Below are 27635 nucleotides of genomic sequence, written 5' to 3'. Positions count from 1 at the left end.
GAGCATTATTGTCATCAATTGGTGCCCATGTTCCTTCAGCATCAGGAAGACAATTAAAGGGTTAGTTCACCCAAAAATGAAAATTCTGTCATTAATTACTTACCCTCATGTCGTTCGACACCCGTAAGGCCTCCGTTCATCTTCGGAACAGAAATGAAGATATTTTAGTTGAAATCTGATGGCTCTGAAAGGCCTCCATTGGCACAATGGCACTTTACACTCTCAAGACCCTTAAAAGGTATTAAAGACGTCGTTACAAAGTCCATCTCACTCCAGTGGTTCTAAAATAACTTTATGAATAGGCGACAATCGTTTTTGTGCGCAAAAAACCCCTAAATAACGACTTACATAGTGATGACGATTTCAAAACAAGGCATCATGAAGCTTCGAAGCGTTATGAATCAGTGAGTCGAATCATGATTCGGATCGTGTGTCAAACCGCCAAACTGCTGAAATTTGGCGATTCAAACCGCTGATTCGACTCGCTGATTCATAACGCTTCGAAGCTTCATGATGCTTTGTTTTGAAATCGTCATCACTATGTAAGTCGTTATTTAGGGTTTTTTTGCACACAAAAACGATTGTCGCCGATTCATAAAGTTATTGTAGAACCACTGTAGTGAGATAGACTTTGTAACGACGTCTTTAGTACCTTTTAAGAGTCTTGAGAGTGTAAAGTGCCATTGTGCCAATGGAGGCCTTTCAGAGCCATCAGATTTCAACTAAAATATCTTCATTTGTGTTCCGAAGATGAACGGAGGCCTTAAGGGTGTCCAACGACATGAGGGTAAGTAATTAATACATAGAATTTTCATTTTTGGGTGAACTAACCCTTTAAGCATACGGCAACAGAAAAACGACTTTTTTTTGGAAAGAAATTAATCCTTTGATTCAGCAAGGACACATTAATTTGGATTAAAAGTGACAGTATAGATATGTATAGTGTTAGAAAATATTTATTTTTTCAAATAATTGCTGTTCTTTTGAACTTTCTATTCAGGATCTTTCAGGATCATGTGACACGGAAGACTGGAGTAATTTATATATATATATATATATATTAAAATGTAATTTATATATATTTTTAAATGTATTAAAATAGAAATAAATTATTTTAAATGGCAATAATTTTTCACAATATTACTGATTTTACTGTATTTTTAATCAAATAAATGCAACCTTGGTGAGCATAAAAGACTTCTTTCAAAATCATAAAAAAATTATTACAGACCCCAAACTTTTGAGCAGTAGTGTGTGTATATATATATATATCTCAAGTGAAATAAATGCAATATTTGTCAAATACACTAATAATAACAGATACATTTTTATTCAATACTTTATGCACTGCTTAATATAGCGTCTGTTTGTACAAGAATAAAGTTGAACAGATAAGCCTACACTATCAATGAAGTGGGGACTGCGGTTTTTTATCAGTTTTATTTTGATAAACATGACAATATAACATCGCGACTACATCAAAAGAGGTTTTACCGTTATAAAAAAACTGATTTGTGAGTATCAGTGGCACAAAGGTTTTAAAATAAACCAAATATTTAAACAAAATATTTACGTAGTGTCCGTGACGTCAGCCATAGGATTCTGAAGAGCCGTTTTGAAGCGCAAAGTAGGGACTAGCTGGCCGTTGCCATCTTTTCAACGCGTAATCGCGCGTCCTGGATAATAGAAAATGGGCAAAGAGGCGGGACGTGGGTGGAGCTTAAGTGACGCGATGACTAACAGACAGCAGATAAATGGCTATCCACCTGTCACTCAAAGTGGCCACGCCTTTAATTATGCAGAACTTTAAAGGTCCCATGGCATGAAATTTTCATTTTATGAGGTATTTCAACATTAATATGAGTTCCCCTAGCCTGAATATTGTCCCCGAGTGGATAGAAATGTTGATCGTGTAAAACCGAGTTCTGACTGTCTTTCTCTGCCTTTGAGAAAATGACAGGCCAGACTAGCCAATCCTGAAGTCTCCTGGTTTGACGTCCAAGCAGGAACGGTTACCTCCCTTTCCTCCGCCCAGAGAATCTGGCACGCCCATGCAAACGCTCGAGAGATCATTACTTGTGAACGAGTGAACACTGGCAGTTTCTCAGTGTTTGGATGTACAAATGAAAACAAGTCTTTCTTCAGTTCCTTCTGATCTGTGATCATTGATTTCTTATGTGTAGCTAATTATTTATTATTCGTGCACACACTGCGGCTTCTCTCTCTCCCGACAGAAAGGTGTTTTCTATCTTGTGAGTCAGTGTTTTTGTACGTCCTCGTCGCGTCTATCTGTTCTTAAATGTGCATACAGTCTTTTCTGCTCAACACCAGCAGAGTCACGTCTTTAGAGATAAACCTCACACACGCCGAAGCTCGGCCTTCAACATCCCCGACCCCCAGTACTGCATCTGGCCCACAGCGGAGGCACCAAACACGGCGTGAGATTAAGCAGAGGGGGGTAAGCGTGAGGGTATCCGGCTAGGCTAGCCAGCTTTCCCCACAATAAACTGGATTACATTCGATTACTGCTGTTGTGTCTTTGTTTGCGCTGTGTAAGTTACTCAATGCGCGTCACTGACGCTTATCATATGATTGGAACATATCTAGAAATAATGCTTTAATCAAACTTACTAACTCGTTAATCTCACTGTAATGGTACATTGCATGTGTTACAAAGTTGGTAGAATAATGATGAAGACGGACTCGGCGTGACTGGGACTCGTGTTTATTCATAACTCTCAGATACAAACACAATAAACTTGCGCTGACAGACAGCGCTCTCATAACTCAGTAGTTACTATAAATAACTTTGTTAGCAATCGCTCCGTCTCCGTGATGTCCGGTTCGCGAACGAATCATTCTTTTGAATCGGTTCTTTTTAGTGAACCGAACCAGTTCACCAAATCGGACTGAATCGTTCTAAACGGTTCGCGTCTCGAGTCAGCGCTGATCCATAATTTACTAAAGTAACTAACTTTCTGACATGAGTGACTCCCTCCGACTAGAAATAAACTAATAATAACCTGAAGTATATGCTGTAACTACAACAGTTCACCCTGAACTGAGACATGCTGAGAGAACTGATGAGAAGTGAACACAGGTCCATCCGTCTCTGGCAGACTTGTGCCTGCTCGTGCCTCGTTAAACCACGCCCCCTCCGCTCATTTAAAATGCAAAGATGTCAGCCAATCACAACAGTGGGCGTTTTTACTGAAGTCTCACAGCAGACACGCCTCTTGAAGCAGGGCATTCAGCCACAGGGCAAACAGCAGTATAGAAAAAATGCCTTTTATTTCTAAATTATGACATTTTATGATGTAAAAATCATACTAACAATATAAGTACACCTCAGGAAACACTATAAAATAATAGAAAAATGCCATGCCATGGGACCTTTAAGGCTTTATATAATGTAAACGGATGAGTTACACAAAAAATCACCCCCCTCACAGTTGTCATGAAGGGCAAAATTAGCCGTATAGACCAAAACCACAATTTGTACCAGACTGAAAACATGTTTTTTCTGCTGTAAAGTTGGGCATTTTAACATGGAGCTCAATGGGATTCTGCTCCCTTCTGGAGCCTGTCCCTAGCGGCCTGTCCCTAGCGGCCAGTCGAGGAATTGCAGTTTAAGTCACTTCCGTATTGGCTTCAAGAGAAACTGCGGGATGTTGCCGCTTGGAATAAACACGAAGCACACGTGATCGCTGTCATGCGGTGAATCCGACCAATCGTGGAACAACTGTGTCGTCATCAGCGCTTGTGCAGTCGCTCTGGAGAAGCTGCACAAAATGCACCAGCCGGCTGCTCTCGAATCGCTCTCGTGGCACTTTGTTGACATACACCAGAGTCACGTGGCAAAATTTCTAACCGGCATGCAGTACTTCAAGTCAGCCGCCGATCGGTCTGCACAACGCTCCATCAAGTCGGACAAGCCTATAAGCGCTGCTATGTTGTCATTATCACATGACCTACCAGCATCAGTTGCATCGCTTCACCTCCATTCATATATCCCCTTCTGTGGCCTCATGGGATAGTAAAGTGTCCATCGAATCCGCACTTCTCAATCTTGCCGAAAGTAGTAGGTCATCAGGGGACTTTTGGCCTACTGTTTTCGGATACTATAAAGTTGGGAAGCATTCGATTTCGGACGCAGCGTCAGTGTTCGGAGATTTTCTTAGAACTGGTACAGCCTGAAATTTATTTCAGCATTAAGAAACAAAATTATGAGACAGTTAGTCACTGGTGATGTAACGCTATCCACTGAAGGCAAGCAGAGTTGTACCCATGTGCAGTTTATTTAAATAAATGTCAACAGATACAAAAAATCAGAACCTGAGAGGACTTGACTTTACATAAACCTGACCATTAAATCAAAGACTCATCAACAAGGCACATGACAGGTACACAGGAGGGGAACAGGGAATCACAGGAACATGATTGTGACAAATATCAAAATAAAAGACATGAAAGCATTAACATAAACAAAACCTAAAACAGGCATGACACATCCCTCCCTCAAAGGGCGGCTCCAGACACCATAACAGAACACCCAATCAAAACAAAACAGTCCAGGTGGGTGGAGGAGCAGATGCGGTCCAGGGGGAGGGATGGAGGGCTCAGGCCCATGAAGAGGAAGTGGGCATGGATCGTGACATGAGGGATCTGGACCGTGGAGCAGAAGTGGACCTGGACCATGGACTGTGGAGCAACAGCTGGCCTGGACCATGGAGCAGAGGACGAGACCATGTAGGATCAGGTAGACCTTGACCATGGAGCAATTGCAGGCCTGGACCATGGAGCAATTGCAGGCCTGGACCATGGAGCAGAGGACGAGACCATGTAGGATCAAGTAGACCTTGACCATGAAGCAATTGCAGGCCTGGACCATGGGGTGAAGGACTACACCATGGAGGATCAGGTGGTCGTGGTGGGGCCAGTGGAGATGGGAACCACCAGGGCAGCGCTGGTGGATCAGAAATCTGGACAGTCCTTCTGGCTGTGAAATGGGGCATATACAGTTTGTAAGTAGCCTCCATGGCTGTGTCATGGGGCATAGACAATTCGCGAATGGCCTTCGTGGCTAGGACATGGCAGGAAGTGAGTTCACATGTGGACACTGCCATCTCGGGAGGAGCTGCAGCGGTTGTCACCGCCTCGGAGGACGTGTATGCGGCCCACACACACATGCAGAGGAGGACTTGACCAATAGGCAAAGGTAGGTGACCGCATTGGGCCCCCAAAAGCCAAGGGCCTCCTAAAATGCTTTATATACATGAGATGCATGTTAAGCGCAGACATGCTTCTTGTGTATCCTACTTGTAGCAAATTAAAATATCATGCACCTGAATACAAATATTTAACAACCGTGTGCATTATATTTGTATTATTTAAAAAATACGCTCACTCGTTTCTGTGAAGGACACAAGTAGAGGACGCATGCACAGATACTTTCCACACAGGAACTAAACTCTGACAACTCCATTTAATGCGCTGCACATATGTACTTCATTTTTGGTTGAAATAATCCTTAAGTGTGTAAATGTATAATTTCCTTTTCACTATTTGTTTCAGTTACTGTATATATAAATTCGTAGTTAAATAGATATAAATAAATGTGTTTTAAAGTTTAAAATTACAGTGAAAATTACCCCAAAACACCCCCTAGTGTCCAACCTACTCTAATACTGTTATAACCTGTTTCAACATGAATACCGTAACCGCGCTGGGGTGAAAATGATGATAAGGCAAATCTAAACCACATCACACCCCTTGGACAGTTCCATGTGTGATTTTACCATATAGCATACAGTTGCTATTTCGGGGTCTAAAACAAGAGGTCTACAACATGAAAGAAAGCAAATTTAACCTGTACATGAAAAATGTAGAAACATTGTACACAACTATGGGACACGATCACGCAGAAGCAAGCATCACAACAGAGAAAGGAATCAGAGTGAAATGACTTCCCTGAAAATGATTTTTGATGTAGTTGCAAAGTTACTTGTATAGATAGTAGAATGTCTAAAGTGAATTATCAAAATAAGGTGTTACAGACAACTGTCCTTATGCTATTAAAAAAAACCTGTTTGTCTCAAAATTAGGATGTGAAAATAAAAGGGGGAAAAACTATATATACACTATATTGCCAAAATTATTGGGTCACCCCTCCAAATCATTGAATTTTAGTTTCAATCACTTCCATGGCCACAGGTGTATAAAATCAAGCACCTAGGCATGCAGACTGCTTCTACTAACATTTGTGAAAGAATGGGTCGCCAAGTACAATGCAAAGCGTAGGATGCAGTTGTGTAAAGCACGCCACCGCTGGACTCTAGAGCAGTGGAGACGTGTTCTCTGGAGTGACGAATCACGCTTCTCTGTCTGGCAATCCGATGGACAAGTCTGAGTTTGGCAGTTGCCAGGAGAAAGGTACTTGCCTAACTGCATTGTGCCAAGTGTAAAGTTTGGTTGAGGGGGGATTATGGTGTGGGGGTTGTTTTTCAGGGGTTGGGCTTGGCCCCTTAGTTCCAGTGAAAGGAACTCTTAATGTTTCAGCATACCAAGACATTTTGGACAATTTCATGCTCCCACTTTGTGGGAACAGTCTGGGGATGGCCCCTTCCTGTTCCAACATGACTGCGCACCAGTGCACAAAGCTAGGTCCATAAAGACATGGATGAGCGAGTTTGGTGAGAAGTCCTGACCTCAACATGAAAGAAAACACCTTTGGGATGAATTAGAGCGGAGACTTTGAGCCAGGCCTTCTTGTCCAACATCAGTGCCTGATCTCACAAATGCGCTAGAAAAATTGGTCACAAATTCCGATAAACACACTCCTAAACCTTGTGGAAATTAGTGCAGTCAAATCGATGAATCGCATAATAAAAGTATTTACATAATGTGTGTGTATTGTGTATAGTTATTATGTATATATAAATACACTCATTCATATATATATTTAAGAAATATTTGCATGCATATAACTATTACACATTTTCGCGATTAATCAATTTGATATATATATATCTTCTTGAATATCTTCTGTATACGTAATCTCTTTTTCTTGATTTCCTTTTTCCCAAGAAAACAAACAACAACAACAATAGAACAATTACATACATGGGGCACAAAAATAGCCACCAAAATAGTATAACCAGGTCAAATTAAACACACTCCAATCAATAACAATATGCACTTTTTTATTCTCACTCTTTTTCAGTTCAATTCTACAGCAACAGACAGGATTTGGAATGAATTATTCATGTTTTGAAGCAAACGCTACTGAATACATCATCTGTAGAACATGTTAATGAAATAAAATGTCTGATTAAGCGTCATTTAGATGCGTTAATAGTGTTACCTCATTTTCAGAATGTGCCTGATTTACTTGCTGCCTGAATAAAGTTTATGATTACCGTGGGAAGACAGACAATAGAGAAAGCAACATATACAATTTGTTTTCTCAGAAATAAATACAAAGCCAAAGAATAATGTGCATTTCATTAAGTCTTTAATAAAAGGTTCTGAAAGGGATAATTGCTTGTTTGCTGATAACAAAGAAGTAACTTTTTGGATATTTAGGGATGTTAATTTCAAAGACTTACGAAGAAGAAGAAAAAACAGCCTTTGATGATTTCAAAGACATTGACAAACTTTCTCCCTCTCATGCACCCACACTCACATATGCGCTCATCATTCACCCACATTCCCTTTAATCCGCTTTATCCCTCACTCCTCCCTGTTCCCGATTGTTTCTCCCACCATCACAGGCTTCTGCTGTCCGTTATGGTCTTCCTCCTCTGCTTCGTTTTTCTTCTCCTCCGTTTCCTCTTCCAGTTCCAGGTCCAGCTCTTCAAAGGAAGAGCCACTGCCAACAGACTCGCTGGACCCCTTGCCCCCCTGGTCTCCATCCTCGCTGTGACCCTCTTCCTCACCCGGGCCAGGCTGAGAGCTCTCCAGCAATGGGGCAGAGGCCTCCACCACATCCCTGCTCTCTTCAACCACTTCCTGGAACACTGAGCTTGACTTGTGCTCCAGGTCACCTGGAAGAAATTAACAGTTTGATCAATTAACATTTTGCCCCTGCAAGACAGTATATCACTCTACATTTAAAAAAAATAAAGGTTCCAAATAGTTTTTTTTTTCACAGTGATGCCATGAAAGAACATTTTTGTGTTCTACAAAGAACCTTTCAGTGAAAGAACATATTTTTACCAGAGTGAAAAAACTTTTCCCAATAGGCTCCATGGAAGCACTGGTGCCAATAAAGACCCTTTGTTTTTAAGAGACATTTCAATGTAAGGAAATCTTTATATTGTGCCCAAAATGATGAGATTCTACTCATGAAGATCCAGTAATACCATAAGGAACAATTCTAAGTGAACTTACTGTACTATTATCATTAAAATAAGCTAAGAAAAGTTTGAAAACTGAAGAAAAAAAGAAAATGGTAGTTTAAAGTCCTGCTGTTATCACTGATAGCCTTTGGGGATCCATTAATGGCATTTCAGCATCAGAGGGTTACAGTCATTTACTAACAGCAGTATAATTGCAAGAAGCTGTGCTGTTGTCGTGACACACACCAGGTGAGAGTTATAATTGCCAAAAAGCAAAATATGAGCTAAAACAACCCCCAAAGGCTGTGTTTGTGCCAGATAATATTTACAAAAAAAAAACTCCAAAGAGATTTCAAATATTTAACTCAGAATTAAAGGTTAGATGTCGGTAAACAGCTGCGATTCTCTTGGCTAAAAAAAAGGAATTCCTTAAGGAGGAAATGCAGCTTTATGAATCGAGCTTAGTGATTATTACTATACAAACATGCTAAACACTGCAAGGACTCAAAGCAGCTGTGTTTTTACTATGGCTGTATATTGATTACATAATATATATATATATATATATATATATTATATATATATATATATATATATATATATATATATATATATATATATATATATATATATATATATATATATATATATATATATATATTACAAAAAATGCTAATTTACTGGATTAATCAATAGTTGCTGAGAAAAGCCCTCAAATGAAGATAATTCAAAGACACTACATGACTGTAGCAGACAAGTAAAGAGTTGAATAGGCATTACAAAGTGGCTTTACAAATCAATAGATTGTTTATTTACATATTATTGAACATAAGCCTAATCACAGACCAAATTTAAAATGGAAAGAAGAATAATGAAACTGCATTGAGTCTGAAAAAGAAAAACTTTTGGGCAAGAGGCTGTGATGTCTTTGCAATTTAAGAGGGTCTGAAATCCTTGCTGAAACTAAATGCTTAAAATGAACAAATAAAGTGACTGAAACACAATGATGATGGAAATGGATGCAAGAGAGTATTAAACCATGTTAAGCAGATAATTTACGAGGATAAAAAGTTTGCTTATAAAACTGGTTTTGAGGTAGATGATGCAATTATAGATTATGTCATTTAGAGACTCCGGATAACTCCGATAGAATTACATTCTTTGATTTCTCTAGTGCAGTTAATACTATACAGCCTACACTACTTAGAGGTAAGATGGAAAATGCTGGAGTACACCAGAGTATGGTCAATTGGTTAACTGACTATCTCTCTAATAGACCGTGTATCTCAAATAGTAAATTGCAGTACTGGCGTCCCTCAAGGAATGGTTTTAGCCCCATTTTTGTTTCCTTTTTATATGTCTGAGACTTTCAGTATAGGGAGGTATTCAAGATTTTTTGGATTGGTGTGAGATAAAAAGTCTTAAGCCCCGTTTCCACCGAAATTACCCAGAACAATTTGTACCAGGAGCTTTTTTCCTCCCCAAAGTTTCCACTGCGTTTCCACTGCGGTCTAAAGTACCGTGAAGATTAGGCAAATTAGTCCGGTGATGTAGGACTGCGTGCGACTGCTCCTTCCACCAACGGACAGTAATAATTTTTGCACGAGCGCTGCTCGGGTTTTATTGGTTTACATTTACATTTATGCATTTGGCAGACGCTTTTATCCAAAGCGACTTACAGTGCCCTTATTACAGGGACAATCCCCCTGGAAAATGGTAATAAATCGATAGTAAAGTGCCTTGCTCAACACACTGGGACCGCTGGGATCGAACCAGCAACCTTCTGCATGTCAGTTCCATGGTTTAACCCACTGGACCACCATCTCACTAAAGAGGTAATTAACAAAACGGCGGAAAAGAGATGAGCACTGATCCTAAAGCGTATTCTGAAAGCTCGTAAAGCTAGATTTAAAATAAGACAACGTACGTTATCATCAGCTATTACAGACATTGACCGTGTGATTGCTGAGACAAACACGACAGAAAGAGCGAGACTGATATTTACTGAACGCAGAACGAACCTCGCAAGACTTTTTAAAATGCCGGTTGAAATACAATGCTGCGTGAGCTCAACCTATCCGCATGTTCAGTGCCCAAGTCCCACCCCCGAAAGTTCCTGAACTTTGAAAAAGTACTACCTCGGGAGCGGGGCCGTTCGGAGGGGGAAATATTTACCCGGAACTTCATTTAGATCCTGGTTCCTGCGGTCGAAACACACCGAGTACCACCCCAAAGTTCCTAGTTCCTGGGGAAAGTTCCTGCGGTGGAAACGCGGCATTAAGCTAAATGCTAGTAAGACTAAGGAAATTGTGGATTTTAGTAGATACCCTCAGCAAGTTGTACCAGTAAACATACGAGGGTTGGAAATTGAGACTGTAACATCATATAAGTACCTGGTTGTATACTTGAATAACAAGCTCGATTGGTCTGATAATACGATACAAGTCTTTAAGAAGGGTCAAAGTTGTATTCGATCTTTCAAAGTATGTCGAGTACTCCTAGGACCTTCTATGATTCTGTGATATCATCTGTGATCTTGTATGCTGTCACTTGTTGGACAGGGAGATCGTTGGATAAGGAGAAGAACAAATTAAATAAGCTCATAAAGAAGGTTGTGGGGAGTGTGTTACCCACAATAGAAGAGATTGGGCACGATAGAATGATCGATAAATTGGTCTCTACAATGAATCATGATTGTCACCCCTTTATGAAACAGTTCAAGCACCAGTAAGTACATTTAGCTCAAGATTAATTCATCCCCGCTGTCACAAGGAGCGATTAGAAAGTAATTTTTACCAACTGCTATTAGACTGTACAATCAGTGCTATACGAGATGATGGATTACATTATAGAATCATTTGGTTGTATATAATCATAATGCCTTGTGGAACTGATACTGGTAAATAACGGTTGTTGTTGTGAATGTCTTTTATTTATTATTATTACTGTGTGGTATGTGCTGCCGTGACGTGTACATCTCCCCTCAGGGATTAATAAAGTTTATTAAATCAAATCAAATCAAAAGAGGGAGGAGAGAAGAAGGAAGAAAAAAACATCTATACTGAGAGTCTAATACCAGCTTTTGAACAAGAATGAAACTTCCTGTTCTGCTTAATTTCTTTTAATACAGCAGTGAATTTAACCTCTCGTCCCTCCCTGCAAGCATTATTTTAGATGGAAGGAAATGATCCCTCTCTCATCTAGTCCATCTCAACATATTAGATATGGCATCTCAATTAAGCACCAGCTCTCTGCTCATTGTGGAGATTCACACAGGCAGAAAAGAGGAGCAATGAGGGGAAGACCTTTTCAAATCTCATTAGGTGCCACAACACACCTTATATTTGCCCACCGCAAAAATGTCTCCTCCCTAAGATGCCTGAATGGTCTTTTTATAACAGTAATAAACTCTTGGTCAAAGCAAGAGCCTACTCCGCTATGCAAACCATGACCTCAATATGAATCTATATGTTGGAACATGGAATATTTTATCTAGGCTCATTTTCAAATATATTATCAAGGCACACGTGATCTAAGTTAGCTGTTAGACTTTCTCCAATGGACCCTTGTAGACATTTCTGGTTATCACACTGAGCATCTACAATGGTGCAAGCACCTGCAACCCTGGTAGGTAGGCGGTAATTTGTATTCTAGCCCCTTAACCCGGTTTTGCTTCTCTGTTTACAATCAGATCATTTTAAGCTGCTAAACTCCGACATTGTTTTCAGTCCAATGATCCAGTAAGCGAATTGATTCAAACAATCAATCAGTCAAAAACAGTGCTAATGTAAAGAAAACCAGGCTTATTACATCAGAGATGGAAGAGAGAACAGTGACTAGTTACAGAGCCAGCTTTCAGTGAAATATTCATTCCAGTGTCGTTTAGCTTTAAAACACAAGCTCTGTCACATTCTGTCATTGTTTCTGACGAGCGCGAGCCCTCACGCATTGTGCTGTGTAATACAGACTGAACGGAACATAATCCGCACAAAATTAATCGCACAAAAAATGTATCTACTGACAGCCCTAATATACATTTCAAATAAAAGACCTAATATATAAGTAACAGAAACTGTTATCCAAACCGTTCATTTTAAACTTGTCCAAATCACCACAGCTAATTATAACCTCTCAGTCGGAGGATGTGAGAAACCTTTTAACAACCCAAAAGGGCACCGCTAAGATTAGACAGAATTTTCCGGTCCTGGTAAATGTGCCTGGACCTGTCCGTCACATTGTGCACAGTGTACCCTTGGTGCTCTTGAGCACCGTGACACTGGAATTAGCTCTGTTCACAGCTTGGATGACACCCTCTAAAAGATCATTGTCACATCTGAGAATGGTCACTTGAGAGCTCAACGTGATACTCAGGGGGTGCCTAATTCACCAGCTCTATCCATTTTTCCAAATAACTTTCCTGGCCGTAATAACTCACCTTATTGTCATTATCGGGTTCAGTTCTAGACAGATCCAAGCCTGCCTGAGTCGCAGAGTGTCAGACCACAAGAGATTAAATATGGAAAACATATTTTATTTTATGTTTTTAATATATTTTATATACACACACATACAAATATAAAATAAAATATATCTTTATTAATTACTTATTCAATGTATATGAAGGGCCTCTGAAATTTTATTGCACATTATTTTACAGTATGTGCACTTACAGTACGTGTACTTACAGTATACTTACCTAAGAAAGTACTGGCTAATATAAGGTAACTACATGGGTTAAGGTAAGGTTTAGTGGTAGGTTCAGGTTTAGTACCTAGTTATTACCCAGTTATTGCACTTACTATAACAAATATATAGTATGTACATGAGGAGCAGGACTGTAAAATAAAGTGCTACCCAAATTTCCTTTCACCACTGTATATCACTGAACAAAAAAGAAACTGTTTTGGCACTAACAGGTCAAATATTTGATATGTGGGGAAGACCTTCCAGTACTAGAAATTGCTTCCAGACTCTCCAAATGATTTGAAATCTCAACAAAGCTGAAGCATATCTTAAATCACATTTGCCTGAATTAGTTTCTCAATTGGGTCCAGTGGGATTGTTAGCGGAGCTTCAGGATTTTTGTTCAGTAATATGTTTTAAGACTAAAGGTATTTTGAAAGAGGACAGGACTACGTAATTGTAGGTACAGTAAAGAGTGTGTGAGTGAGAAGCAACACAACTCTCGGTTACTCATGTAACATGATGTATCTGACGTATTAGGGTCCTTATGTAAAGCACCACAACCTTGTTACTAGAGTTGAATATGCAGATAGTGACAAGCTAGCGTGCCCTTTTGGCAACTGCTCTCATAAGTCGTAACCTACCCAGCACCCCACGTAAGCCCAGAATCTTAGTCCTCCATGCCTATGGTGTTGAATGGACCGGGCTTACCATGCTGCTTATAGTATAGACAGCAGCTACGGCTTACTGTAGCCATGACCAGTGTGGTTAACACTGGGGAAGCGTACCTAGTCCAATGGAGAGGAACACTACCGAGGCCCACCACTTACCTACTTGTACCTAACACAGGAAGAAACCGACTCAACCCGGAGATAGTAGAATCTCACAAAGGTGTTAAGTGTTGCCCAACCCGCAGCCCTGCAAATGTCTGCCAGAGATGCGCTGTGCGGCATCTTCGACACGACACTCCTAGTAGAGTGAGTCCTCACGCCGAGGGGGCACCGGAAGAATTGCATCCACCAATTAGTGGGCCAACCTCTGCTTGGAGACAGCCTTCCTCTTCTGTTGACCTCCAAAGCAGACAAAGAGCTGTTCCGAGCTTCTGAAGTTAGTGAAGTTAGCTTCTTCATATTTAAGCAAGGCGCGAACGGGACACAGCAATGCAAGGGCTGGGTCTGCCTCGAACTCCAGGCATGTTTCGCTGACCAAAAATTCATGCAGGTCCCCCACCTTCTTGGTGGAAGTGAGAGTGGACAGGAGGGCTGTCTTAAGAGACAGGAACTTAAGCTTGACTGGCTCCAGTGGCTCAAAGGGGACTTTCTGCAGTCCAGAGAGGAGATAAGGCACGGCCTGGGAGGATTTAGCCTCTTGGCACCACTCAGGAACCTGATGATCAGGTCGTGCTTTCTCAGAGACCTACCATCTACTGCAATGTGATGTGACACAATGGCGGCAACACACACCTTTAAGGTGGAGGGGGACCGCCTCTGCTCCAACCTCTCTTGCATGAAGGAAAGCACATAGCTGATCGGTTTCCACTCAGCTAACAGACTCCACTTCAAAGCATAAGCTCACCTAGTAGAAATAGCTCTAGCGTTGGTGGTAGGCCACTTAAATCCTCTGCATCCCATCTAGAAGCCACACGAGGATGTTTCAGAGGTCCGGACGCGGGTTCAATATAGTGCCACATCCCTGAGAAAGCAGGTCCTTCCTCAGGAAGATTCACCAGGGAGGGGCTGTCGAGAGGAGCATCAGGACCAAGAACCAGGCACAGCCATCAAGACCTGCTCTTGAGAGTGAGGAAACTGCTCTTTCTTTGGTAATTTTGAACAGAATCAAAACAAAACAAAAGATTCTTCCAGGGGAAGGAGCGGTGCATTCACCACCTTCTGGGAAAGAGCAGTCCCTTCCATCTCCGGGTGGCCTGTCGCTGACCGTGTGGATGGTTTAGTTAGGCTTTAGAAGGCTCAAGGCTGACGCCCTCAGCGACGAGAAGGCTTGGAGCCAGCCCACGTGGTGGAGGTTTCATTCCTGGGCAAGATGCTTTACAGCCTCAGTCTGCTTCTTTACTGTTGAGAACTGCTGGGCAAGTCCTCGACAGCGGCGCCAAAAAGGCCACCCTGCGAGATGGGGCATCAAGAAAGCACACTTTGTCGAACTCCCTCATCTCAGCAAGGTTTAGACACAGAGATTGTGGCCGTCCGAAGACAAGAGATAGACCGCACCCAGAAAATACACATGCAGAAAAGCAACTTTAAAAAGACGCTCGCCGTATGTGTAAGCTCTTTTAGGAAAATCTGCTCTTTATTGCCGAAGCGCCCAGGGGTGAATCGCTGCAATTAACCAGCAAACACCGCTGAATGCGCCGTAGAAATTGTCCAGCCAGAGAGATCGCCCACACAAATCTTTTTTGTGAATGAAAGAGTGATCACTAACAGCAACCACTCGGCTCCTGAGCATAAACCTGAATGAGTGATCTTGCCGGCTAGCTTACAAACCAGTAAGTCCAGGAGGAGTGGCTCGGCCTCGGTATGCAAATCTCACACGCCAGTGTTCATTGGCTGGTTTTCTACTACTCAGAGGTGATTGGTCCCCCAAGTAAGAACCCAATACATCAGTATCGATGTAATGTTGAACGTGACTGACTGAAACCATATACCATATACACTAGATTTAATTTACAATAATCAATATATGAAGAGTTCGGTTGCAAAACGCGATAAACGCCATTTTTTGACATTTGGATTTTATTATTGGAAATCACTGTTTAGGTGTACCTTAATCTATGTGTGAATTGCTGCCATTAATAAGATTTAAAAATTTACATTTTAAGCCTACTATAAAATTTCTTTTTCACAAAACGCGATATCCGCCAGCCCAGTTTCTTTACAAAGTGCGATATAGAACGTTCAAGATGCTGCGTGAGCTCAGGATGTCACGCGAGGAGAGGGTCACCGCCGGTGAAGTGCTCCGAGTTTGCTCAGGGATTTAACGATAATATCAAAACAAAAAACATATTTTTAAAAAGAGGATTCAATAGGCTAACAAAAAACGTTTACCATTTAATTGTTTATACTGTAGGCGAGCTGTCAGTCACGTAGGCTACGTCACTGATCAACAGCCGTCTGTCAGTCAGAGAATCAAAGCTTCAGAGTCAAGCTAACGTTATGGATTTCGATGACGGATTGGAGCCGATCATTCCAGCTGCTGTTGGGAGAAAGAGGAAGGCATCTAAAGAAAATCATCAAAGGGAGAAGACCAAACGGGCAAGGCATTCAGGGGAGGGAAAACATCCAAAGATTAATTGTTGTCATCGTGCGACTGCGAGTAATGTTGGTCTGTGTCATGCCGACACACACACACACACACAAACAAAACATTGATTCACTAGCTTTTCTTAATGGTATTACAGTAGAATATAGCCTAAGGTGAATATATAGCGTTTTGCAAAAAAAAAAAAAAAATGTTATGCTGTGTATGTTCTGGCCAAAACTAACTCTGAATCTTATTATTATTAATCAATCTTTGTATATACTATTCCATATATTTATGATGTATTGTTTTTTTAACCAGTTTAAGATGTTTGACAATGTTAAGATAAATATGTTGCATTTTGGCATGGTTTTTGACTTATTTATGGACATAAAATTAAATAAAAAATATCCTGGATTTGAAGAATATTGTGTCCCTGGCCTTCACTGAGCTCAAGTAATAGTTTAATGTACAAAAAATTGTGAATGAACATGACTGTTGATGTCTTAACTACCGTAATAATGTCAAATAACCAACATTTCTCAAAATGGATATATCTCGTTTTGCAACGAAACTCTTCATATGTTTATATATGTATGTATATGTATGTGTGTGTATATGTATGTGTGTATATAGTATATACACACACACATGCATGCATACATGCATATACACACACACACACACACAATTTGAACCTTTTGCAGTTACACTACTGCACGCTTATATACTGCGTGTGGTTTGAACAAAGGTCACTGCTCATTCACATTGAACTCACTGAATGTGTCCAATGAACTTGATATTCCTACACTGAAATCCAAGCCCTGATGGTGGCACTCAATGTGTAAATCTAAGGTTCTGTGGTTTAAGTTGAAGCACCTAAGAAATGAAAGAAAGGGTAGAAAAGGAATGGATGGAAAGAGAGCGAGTGAAAGAGAGATGTTCTGAACTGCTCTGCAATCCCCCAAATGAAGGAGTTTGATTCACAACCTGCACTTGTCAGATCCAGCTGAGCAGCTGTGATTGAACGGCCTTTAATTAAGAGAGCTGCAGGCACACACACATGCACACACACACACAAAAACACTGAGCTTAGCTGTTGTCCCGCTGGAGTAATGACTCTGTTTAGCTGTGCAGAGCAGAAAACAGCCCTCGGACTTTAGCATCAATCTTCACAGCCATTTGTTTTACTGACCACAAATTGAACTGCGGACAACCGCCGCTGTGACTGAGCCGCACGCCCTAAATTTTCTCAGTTTCACAGAGCTTGTCGGCTCACAGCAGAGACATAATATGGCAGATAAGGTGTGACTACCGTGCAATTGCTATGAAATAAACGCACATGATGAACGAGTCCTTATGAACACGTTCATGCAAGCACTCACATGTCTTTTTAATGTTGCTGGCAGGTTCTGACAGATTTATAACATCTGAAATGAGGGTAATGGTTTGGGATCCCAAGCAGGGTTAACTGAACATGGCAATATCATGAGCCATCTGTCTGTATCCCAGCCTGTAACTACATAAAGACACAGCTGCTAGGACAAGGGATGAGAAGGGTTGATAGACATTCTGATCATTTTCATGGCGCTTGTTTCCATTAATGGAATGTCTGCATTTTCTAACACTGTAATGTACATAATATATAATAGGTATATGCATCAGAGCCTTGAAATCATGTACTTGGAATCATACAAAAGTATAGTATAATAGTATAGTATAAGTATAATTTGTAAACAAATATTGGTATAAAGAGGTAGAGTTATAGTGAAATAAGATAAATGTTAATATTGAATATTTAATAATGAAATAAATGTAACTAAAATATAAAAAAATGTAATGTTTGAAATATTTCAATTTATTTAGTAAATATTTTTAAAGCTAAATTTTTGGTTTCCAAACAAAGGGAAAAAATAAACATATATCGGTATGGATATCGGCATCGGCCAAAATGAGTGGAAAAACATTGGCATATCGGATATCGGCAAAAATCCAATATCGTGCATCCCTACTGATTTGTTATTATAGTTTTGTCGAAATATAAATTTCATCTCATTTCACAACAATGCGAATGTTGCTCATTCTTATTAAAAATAGCATGAGCTATTTTGAAGGAACCGGATTCGTTAAGTGGAATTGGCATCAGAGCCAGAACAGTTCAATTCTTTTCCTTCTAAGTTGGCAAGTATAGTAACATACCCGCACCTGAATCTGTGACATCAGCCTCTTTATGCTCCACTGTTTCCTCCATGTCATCAGATGTTTTCTCAATAAGCTCAGGGACGCAGAAGTCCACCTGATTCTCCAGAGGACACATGTAATGGATCAGATCTCCTTTGAATATCTCCAGGAATGGGTACCCATTTAGACTCCTTTCCTACAGGGAAAAAAAGTACATTTATTAACGCTGCATAATTACAATGTCATAACTCATGCATATATGATTCGGCCCTGTGCAGCGCTAAAACCACCAAGGAACACTGCTTCAAAAAAAGAATAACAAGTATATCAATGTCCCATGGAAGAACATAATAGCTTTGGCAACATAATAGCTATATAAACAACAAACTATGGGCTGAAATTGTTTTACTCTTTAATACATTCAGTACTAATGATTTCTGTTCATTATAGCTAAGAAGGGAATCACTCCGCCCTCTGCAAAAGACCTTCAATGATGTCCCATCTCATTAGAATCAAACTTAGGTCAGACCTTTACTGATCAAACACACCAGCCTTATGACAACTTTGCAGCTGGACTAGGCAGGAGTTTACACCAATTAGTCTCCTTTTAATGAAGCAGCCTCATTAAGGATAAGACCAAATGCCACTGTAATGATCTGAAAGAACAATGCAAAACAGCAAGCCGATCAGGCTGTTGCGCAAATAAAATCGCTAAGTGTGAAATTGAGAACTAAGGTTAAGACATTCGGGACTATTATTTAGATATAACAGCTCTAGCATGTTTTGACAAAAGGTCAAACACATTTAGATGTAAATAAAAGACTGTAACTCAAAAAAAAGTTATAAATCTCTATTTAATAATTGAATTCCATACTACCAAAGCACAGGCACAGTAAGCCATACTTTAGTTTGTAAAAATGTATATCATAAAGCTCATATGTAACCAACAACTGGAAGCTTACCATTTCAGAATACATTCAAATAAGAACAGATTTAAAATGCATAAAGTAAGAATGTGAGAATATTGGATATGACATGTCATAAAACATCATTAAGGTTTCCCTATATAGAACCAGAACACATGTGCAGAAAATACTTTGCGATGTATGGTAATAAAAATGCAGATGCCAGCGACATCAGACAGGGCTGCAATATCCTTTTGTACTGTGAATGATTTGATATATATTTATATATGTGGAGGATGTTATGTTCCACCAAGCCCTCAAGATAGAACTGTGCTTCCATAATTGTACTGGCTCTTTATGCCAAGAGCTTTGTTTTGATACAGTAACACTGTTTAGAATTGCCCATAGAAATGACAAGTGCCACAATAAAACAAGGTATAGGCCAGACGCAAACAAATATATGTACAAATGCGCACAGGCAAACTTAACAGACACATTACCAAAATAACTTGATGGTCACAATATAAATATAACATATAATATAAATAACATTATGACCACCTTCCTAATATTGTGTTGGCCCCCCTTTTGCTGCCAAAACAGCCCTGACCCGTCAAGGCATGGACTCCACTAGACCCCTGAAGGTGTGGTGTGGTATCTGGCACCAAGATGTTAGCAGCAGATCCTTTAAGTCATGCAAGTTGCGAGGTGGGGCCTCCATGGATCGGACTTGTTTGTTCAGCACATCCAACAGATGCTCGATTGGATTGAGATCTGGGAAATTTGGAGGCCAAGTCAACACCTCAAACTCGTGCTACTCAAACCATTCCTGAACCATTTTTGCTTTGTGGCAGGGTGCATTACCCTGCTGAAAGAGACAACAGCCACCAGGGAATACCATTTCCATGAAAGGGTGCACATGGTTTGCAACAATGTTTAGGTAGGTGGTACGTGTCAAAGTAAAATCCACATGGATGGCAGGACATCTCTCTCCAATATTATGAATTTGGACTGCAGTACCCATTTCAGCCTCTAGTTGTCAATATTACATACTGTACCTTTAAGCATTTGTGTATTGTGACATTATTTTTATGACAACTAAGCATGTTTTATGAAATGTTATGTAAAATAATCATGCAAAAGAGAGAGATTTCCATGGAAAAACAGCATTTATACTTCAATACAATTAAAGTGATATAGAATAGAATTAACAGAATTTAGAGGCTAAAATGTGCTAATTGTCAAGAAAATAAATGTCACATTACAAAAAAAACCCGCCATTATCTTCAAAGTAGGCTTTCGCAAAATATCTTTTCTTCATTTGATGTTGAGGCAAAGTCCTCGACCCAGGAAGACAGAGAAGTGGAGTTGAAGGTGTTTCACTGTTCTCTTTCTCATGGCTAATTGATTGGTTTTATTCTAATCCTCAGTAAAAGAGACCTGCTCTAAGCAATATGAATCACCTGATACACATAAAGACTCCAGCCCTTAGGGGACCACATGCAAATGAGAGCACATCTCCTTGAACCAGGAGCGATAATGAGAGCGAGAAAAAAACAAAACAAAGAAAATCCACTCCACACTGTCGCCCCCATGAAAACAATGTCAAAACACCAAAGCGAGAAACAGCAATAAGCAAATTGCAAAAATCTGTCTGCAATGCTTTAGTTTGTTTACCATCAAGACTGAGCATTAATGTACTGTACATTATAGGTTATATTTTTCTAATCATCTCACTAGGGTCCTTTCAAAGCTTTCAGTCTCTTATAATAGTGTCATTTGATTGCTGTTCATCAACTGTGTCAACTAGCATTGCAGTAATAACTATCTTCCAGACACCTCATTAGTGTAACAGCTTGTGCTCTCCATCACGGCTCTGAGCGACACTTTCAGTCAGACAACAAGCACTTAGCAGACTAATAAAAAAAACACGAATTCTAAACTCCTTTTACACCTTTCATGGATGTTGTTTAATCTAATAATGAACCTAATTACCCCCTATGAGATGATGATTAATAAAGCAAAGAGTATATAGCTCGCAGTACATGCACACTAGGTATGAAAGAGCCAGCAGTGCTCCGAGCAGCAAAGTCTTTGCGATAACTGTCTTTGTAAGCGTTACTGTATGTGTCATGGGGACAACAGGTAGTATTTGTTCTTTGAAAGGTAATTAACCTAAGACCTCAATATCCTTTGAGACTGATACACTATATTGCCAAAAGTATTGGGACACCCCTCCAAATCATTGAATTCAGGTGTTTCAATCACTTCCATGGCCATAGGTGTATGACATCAAGCACCTTGGCATGCAGACGCTTCTACAAACATTTGTGAAAGAATGGGTTGCTCTCAGGAGCTCAGTGAATTCAAGCGTGGTGCCGTGATAGGTTGCCACCTGCAATAAGTCCATTTGTGAAATGTAGTTCTGTTAGTGGTATTATAACAAAGTGGAAGCAATTGGGAACAACAGCACCTCGGCCACGAAGTGGTAGGCCACGTAAAATCACAGAGTGGGGTCAGCGCATGCTGAGGAACAAAGTGCGCAAAAGTTGCCAACTTTCTGCAGAGTCAATATACCTCCAGATTTAGTGTGGCCTTCAGATTAGCTCAAGAACAGTGCATAGCGAGCTTCATGGAATAGGTTTCCATGGCTGTGCAGCTGCATCCAAGCCTTACATCACCAAGTGCAATGCAAAGCGTCGGATGCAGTGGTGTAAAGCGCGCCACCACTGGACTGTAGAGCAGCGGGGACGTGTTCTCTAGAGTGACGAATTACGCTTCTCTGTCTGGCAGTCCGATGGACGAGTCTGAGTTTGGCGGTTGCCAGGAGAACGGTACTTGTAATCAGACAAATTGTGCCAAGTGTAAAGTGAAGGGGGTAAAGGGGGGGTGGTGTGGGGTTGTTTTTCAGGGGTTGGGCTTGGCCCCTTATTTCCAGTGAAAGGAACTCTTAATGCTTCAGCATAACAAAACATTTTGGACAATTTCATACTCCCAACTGTGTGGGAACAGTTTGGGTATGGCCCCTTCCTGTTCCAACATGACTGCGCACCAGTGCACAAAGCTAGGTCCATAAAGACATGGATGATCAAGTTTGGTGTGGAGGAACTTGACTGGCCTGCAGAGTCCTGACCTCAACCTGATAGAACACCTTTGGGATAAATTAGAGCAGAGACTGCGAGCCAAGCCTTCTCGTCCAACATCAGCGCCTGAACTCACAAATACGCTTCTAGAAGAATGGTCAAAAATTCCCATAAACACACTCCTAAACCTTGTGGAAAGCCTTCCCAGAAGAGTTGAAGCTGTTATAGCTGAAAAGGGTGGGCCAACTCCATATTAAACCCTACAGATTAAGAATGGGATGCCATTAAAGTTTATGTGCATGTAAAGGTAGATGTCCCAATATTTTTGGCAATATATCCAGTCATATGTTATAAAATGATCACGGTTAGTAAATTGTGCTGTTGAGTATAGAAAAACAAATGAAAAAAAAGGGAACTAGTGTGGAGAAAGGTCTGTTTAGTTTCCCCTCAGAACTTTGCTTTTAAATGATCAGTGTAACCAACAGCGAGTAAGTGAACTCTATTTATTAGAACTGGGACAGGGTTTAGATTAAGCCATTCAATTGGGACATCTAAATAGCTTTTATAAACGTGCCTTAGGAAAAAACATTACTTGTGTGCATCTTGAGACAAAACAATAGCACTGACAGCATTTTAAGATATGTCAGTGCTAGTTGCTTTCAGTAAAAACAGCTCAAACATACATTTTAGTCTGGGACTAGGCTTAAGCCTCGTCTGTGAACTGCTAGGTGGTATAATACTATACAACAGTGACACTAACTAATAATGGATTTTGCTAAGCATCAGCAAGCAACAAGCCATATTTAGAGACCAGAATTTCATAGAGACTTGGGACAGTTAGTAACCACCCTAGCACCCTGGCTACTAACTGTCCCAAGTCTCTATGAAATTCTGGTCTCTAAATATGGCTTGTTGCTTGCTGATGCTTAGCAAAATCCATTATTAGTTAGTGTCACTGTTGTATAGTATTATACCACAAAGACTCATGGACAACCCTGAAATGTATAACACAGACACATCACATATGCTTGTATGGTAAGGCACCTGTATCATTTTGAACGCACAGCTGAGAAAGCGACATCCGTATATAAATAACACCTGGCGGTTCCAGCATCACCCATCTCTCAGAGCTCCTTTATTATGTTGAATATCTTCATTTCCCATCCATCATAAAAAATAAATAAATAACTAGCCACTAGATTAACCAGGCCTGTTATAATTGAAAGTACTCTTCCGGCATGAACAGTTTAATTATGCAGAGACGATGCTCCATTTTCCTTGTTGCCCTTTTGTATGCAAAACCACACCCTCAGTGGTGGCCGCGGGGCGAGCGCTATCCAGCCCAAAGAGTCGACATGATTCCACTTACCCTGAGCTAGATGGAGTGCAATCAGGAGATAATGAAAGTGAGCGTCGCCTCCACAGCAGGATGAAAAGTGTCCATTTTATGTGAGCAAGCAATCATGAAAGCTTGACTGAGGGGCTTTTTCTCTTAAAAGTAAACAGAACAGCTGCACTGTTGTTACTACTGACCAAGTTCTTTTACAGCAGCATCTACTTCAAGTTAGAATTAAGCAAGGCCTAGAATTAAGCAAGGCCTAGAATTAAGCAAGGTCTCCCAAAGCAAGCCAAACAGGTGTCCAACATGGTTTAACTATATAGGGCTCCCAGCTAAATAAGGATGTACTGATATTAAAAATCAGGGATGCCCAATATATCGGCGGCAATATCGGTATTGGGTGATAAATGTTAATTGATTATGGTATTGTTATTGGTCCGATAAGAAAAGGTTGAGAAAAGGTTGATATACTGTATTAAAGCTAAATATTGAATGTACCCAAAATGAGTATAAAACACTTTCATGTAATGTCTGTTTAATTCATACTGGAGACACCCTCGCTCAGAAAGTCTACAAGTGAGACTCATATCCATGCTTTCACAGACAGTCTAGTCCCAGACTAAAATGCATGTTTGAGCTGTTTTAACTGAAAGCAACTTGCACAAACATATCTTAAAATATGTCAGTGTCATTGTTTTGTCTCAAGATGCACACCAGTAATGTTTTTTTTCTTCTAGGGCACATTTATAAATGCTACTTAAAAGTCCTAATTGAACTAATGACTAATCCTGGCTTAATCTAAGCCCTGTCTGTGAAACCAGGCTATACATTTATGACGTTCCAGGAAATCCCTTATATGGACAAAGGAATAGGCCTATATATCGCTATAGCTGAATAAAATGCAGATAGAGCCCAAAATTTCAATATTGGTGCATTCCTAGTAAAAATGTGCCTAATTCAGATTAATCAATACATGCTATCTGCAAAAATCAATAAAAAGTAAGAGAAAGAAAGAAAGAAAATGTAATAAAAATAGACTACAATTATTTTGCTGAAGTAAATTTAGACATCACAACATTACATACAATATAAAAAATGAATAATTATTACGAGATTTTCTAAAGATCACATTAAACCATGTTATTAAGTTATTATTGTTTTTAAAGATTAAATTCAAGATTGAAGATAAAGGCAATATACATGCAGTGTTAAATATCCAATAAAAACCTATACATCTCCAATGATGTACCAGTACTAGTGTATCATGCATCCCTATAACAATCAAACCAGACCACCCTGACTATCTTAGGCCAGAGCTATTTCAGGCTGTACATATCTCTAGGTAAAATATTTTCATCTTTTTTTTAGGAAGCTTCGATCTCTTTGAGACAGGACAGGAAATTAGTGTAGAAAGAGAGCAACATTCACTCGAGCACCACATCTCGAATGGGTTAGGTGTCAAGAGTTAAATACTAAACGTTGGACCAACTCTATCCATTAAGTTTAATGGAATATAATTTAGAAATATCTAATACATGCTTGCATGAAACAAGCTTACATCGAACAGGTCATGATGATTTGATACTTGTCCAAGACTTTGCTGTACAGCCATAGAGATAAAAGGCTATTTATTCCCTCATCGACAGGTGAGATTTGTGCAGAGAAAGTCGATGTGTCCTGATAGATCCCTGTATTCCCGCTATGATTCAGCTCAGTCCAGGCCAATTACTGCTTTATAGATCAAGCTGTCTAAAGTGTGTAGCACAGTAGAGCACATGTGATATCTGAAACAGCTTTCATCTTTAAAGCACTCTCATCAAATCCTTCCAAAAAAAAAACCACACAAAAAAAACCAATCACTTCAGGACACGTTAAACTTGTGAATGACAGAAAAGAAAACACACATAGTGAACTTGTTCACTCAGGGCCCATCACTGTCACAACAGCACTAAGAATAGTTTTGATATAAACCTCTCAATGTTTGCAGTTAAACATTACTTTTCACTTGAGAGATGTGGGTGTCTGGAACAGATGTGTCTCTGGATGAAGTAAACATAAATAATAATGGAATAAAACACAAGAGGCAACCCTGGAATGAAGCATGAATGAAAGAAGAAACATTACCATAAAATATAGCCCATCCATATAAAAAAAGAAAAGGTCTAAAAGGACGCTCATTTTTTTCCCTCCAACTAACCAAGTGCCAACCACAAAAACCAAGGTAACAGGTGAGGTGTACAAGATGGAGCTGTCTGTCAATTCCCCTGTGAATATAAATAGCCTGTTTCATTTTTGATTTTCATTCTGCACAGGGGTTTTCAAACAAGTGGGTCACAAGAGGGTTCTATGGGGCGCATGGAAATGTATTATTATTATACATTTTAGAGCTGTGAAAATGATAATGCTATTTATTGGAATGGTATGATATTTATTGGGGAAATCGACATCACACGTTTCTCTTCAGGTTTATACTGTACATCTAACATTACTCTAATAGTGGGCAGATAAAAGATAAACCTAAAGTCAATATTTTTTTCAAATGATATTTTAATAATTTGTTGTGGCTTCAGTACAGTAATAATATGAAAGCCAATTATTTATCTTGGCAAATAACATGCCCCCCACAGTCTTTATAGATTAAAATAAAAATATAGAGAAAGGGTCCCTCATAACAGGTTCATCATATTTAGAAGTCTTTGGCATACAATTTCTAAAACCCCTGCACAAGAAAACCTATAAAATTGTTAATGGAAACCATAATGACACACATAAAATAATAATAATAATACATACAATACCATTCAACATTTGGGAGTCAAAGATTTCTTTTTGAAAGAAATTAATACTTTTGTTCAGCAAGAAAAAGTAAAAAAGTATCCCCATTACTAACCAACCCAAACATTTTCAACACTGATAATAATGATATATATTTTCTGAACATATTAGAATGTGACACTGAAATTTTACATTTTACATTTACATAAAATGTATATTTTAAAATAAATATATATATATATTTTTTACTGTATTTTTAATCAAATAAATGCAGCCTTTTTTCAAAAACATTAGAAAAATACAGTTTTGTATGGTAGATGTTAAATACAAAACAGAGATATGTTAAATTCTGGATGGCTGGATATGGACAAATTGGCATTTGCATTAAAAGCACAATATGTAATTTTCGCTGCTAGTGGTCGCTTATTCAAAACAATTGCGTAGCTTGATGACGCCTTAATTTCGCGGAATCATGGAAGTTGTTGTCTTCACCTCTAAAGACGGTGAAAAAGAATCCGACAGGACTCGGGCAGAAATCATGTTCATGGATGAGCTAATGTATGAAAGATTTATTAACGTTATTGTAGTATGAACAGGGTGGGGCTGAAAGCCATTAGAGCGGAACGAGGCCGCTGGAGCGATTTCTAATGAGAGTCAAGCGAGACACACGGCTTGAGAGCAGAGGAGCTTTTATTATGCTGCAGATGACCGCTCCCGCTTCTTCCGCTCATGCGTATGTGGGGTTACGCAGAGCTGTTTTATCATATTAGATAGTGTGTTGAAAGTTATGTTATAATGCTTCTCTGTGCGTTCGCTCGGTGGCTGCAATGTGACACTTGTTGCACAAGTAAGCTAGATGGATATTAGGCATGGTAAAACATGGTACTCATGTTTTAAACAAAAAAACATTTATGGATTTAAACAATAAGACTGACTGTGTTAAGCTATATAACAATGATTCATTTTCTGCCGATCCAAAGAGATGCTCACCTGTCTAATAAAACACATAATATATTAAAGCGTCTCTGGTTTTTCCATGGTTTCTACAAAATAAAACCGGAAATTGACGGTAACGCGG

General features: G+C 39.6%; 1 protein-coding gene across 2 annotated transcripts in view; it reads right to left on the bottom strand.

The window, feature by feature from the left end:
* Positions 1 to 7182: 7182 nt before the first annotated feature.
* tex264a (testis expressed 264, ER-phagy receptor a) overlaps positions 7183 to 27635 on the bottom strand; it is a 120089-nt gene continuing 99636 nt past the window's right edge. The window contains exons 3-4 of one of the 2 annotated variants that reach the window (XM_079841356.1): positions 18480 to 18651; positions 7183 to 8045 (exon numbers count right to left, since the gene is read on the bottom strand). In XM_079841356.1, coding sequence (XP_079697482.1) covers positions 7732 to 8045; positions 18480 to 18651 — 486 coding nt within the window. In that variant the 3' untranslated portion in view covers positions 7183 to 7731. Of the gene's footprint in view, positions 8046 to 18473; positions 18652 to 27635 lie in introns of both variants that reach the window. The other variant, XM_079841355.1, reaches the window with a different exon arrangement.

Source organism: Gobio gobio (genome assembly GCF_949357685.1).
Source record: "Gobio gobio genome assembly, chromosome: 17".
Lineage (NCBI taxonomy): Eukaryota > Metazoa > Chordata > Actinopteri > Cypriniformes > Gobionidae > Gobio > Gobio gobio.
Note: the sequence above shows the minus strand (reverse complement) of the source record. Positions and strands in the feature narration are given on the sequence as shown.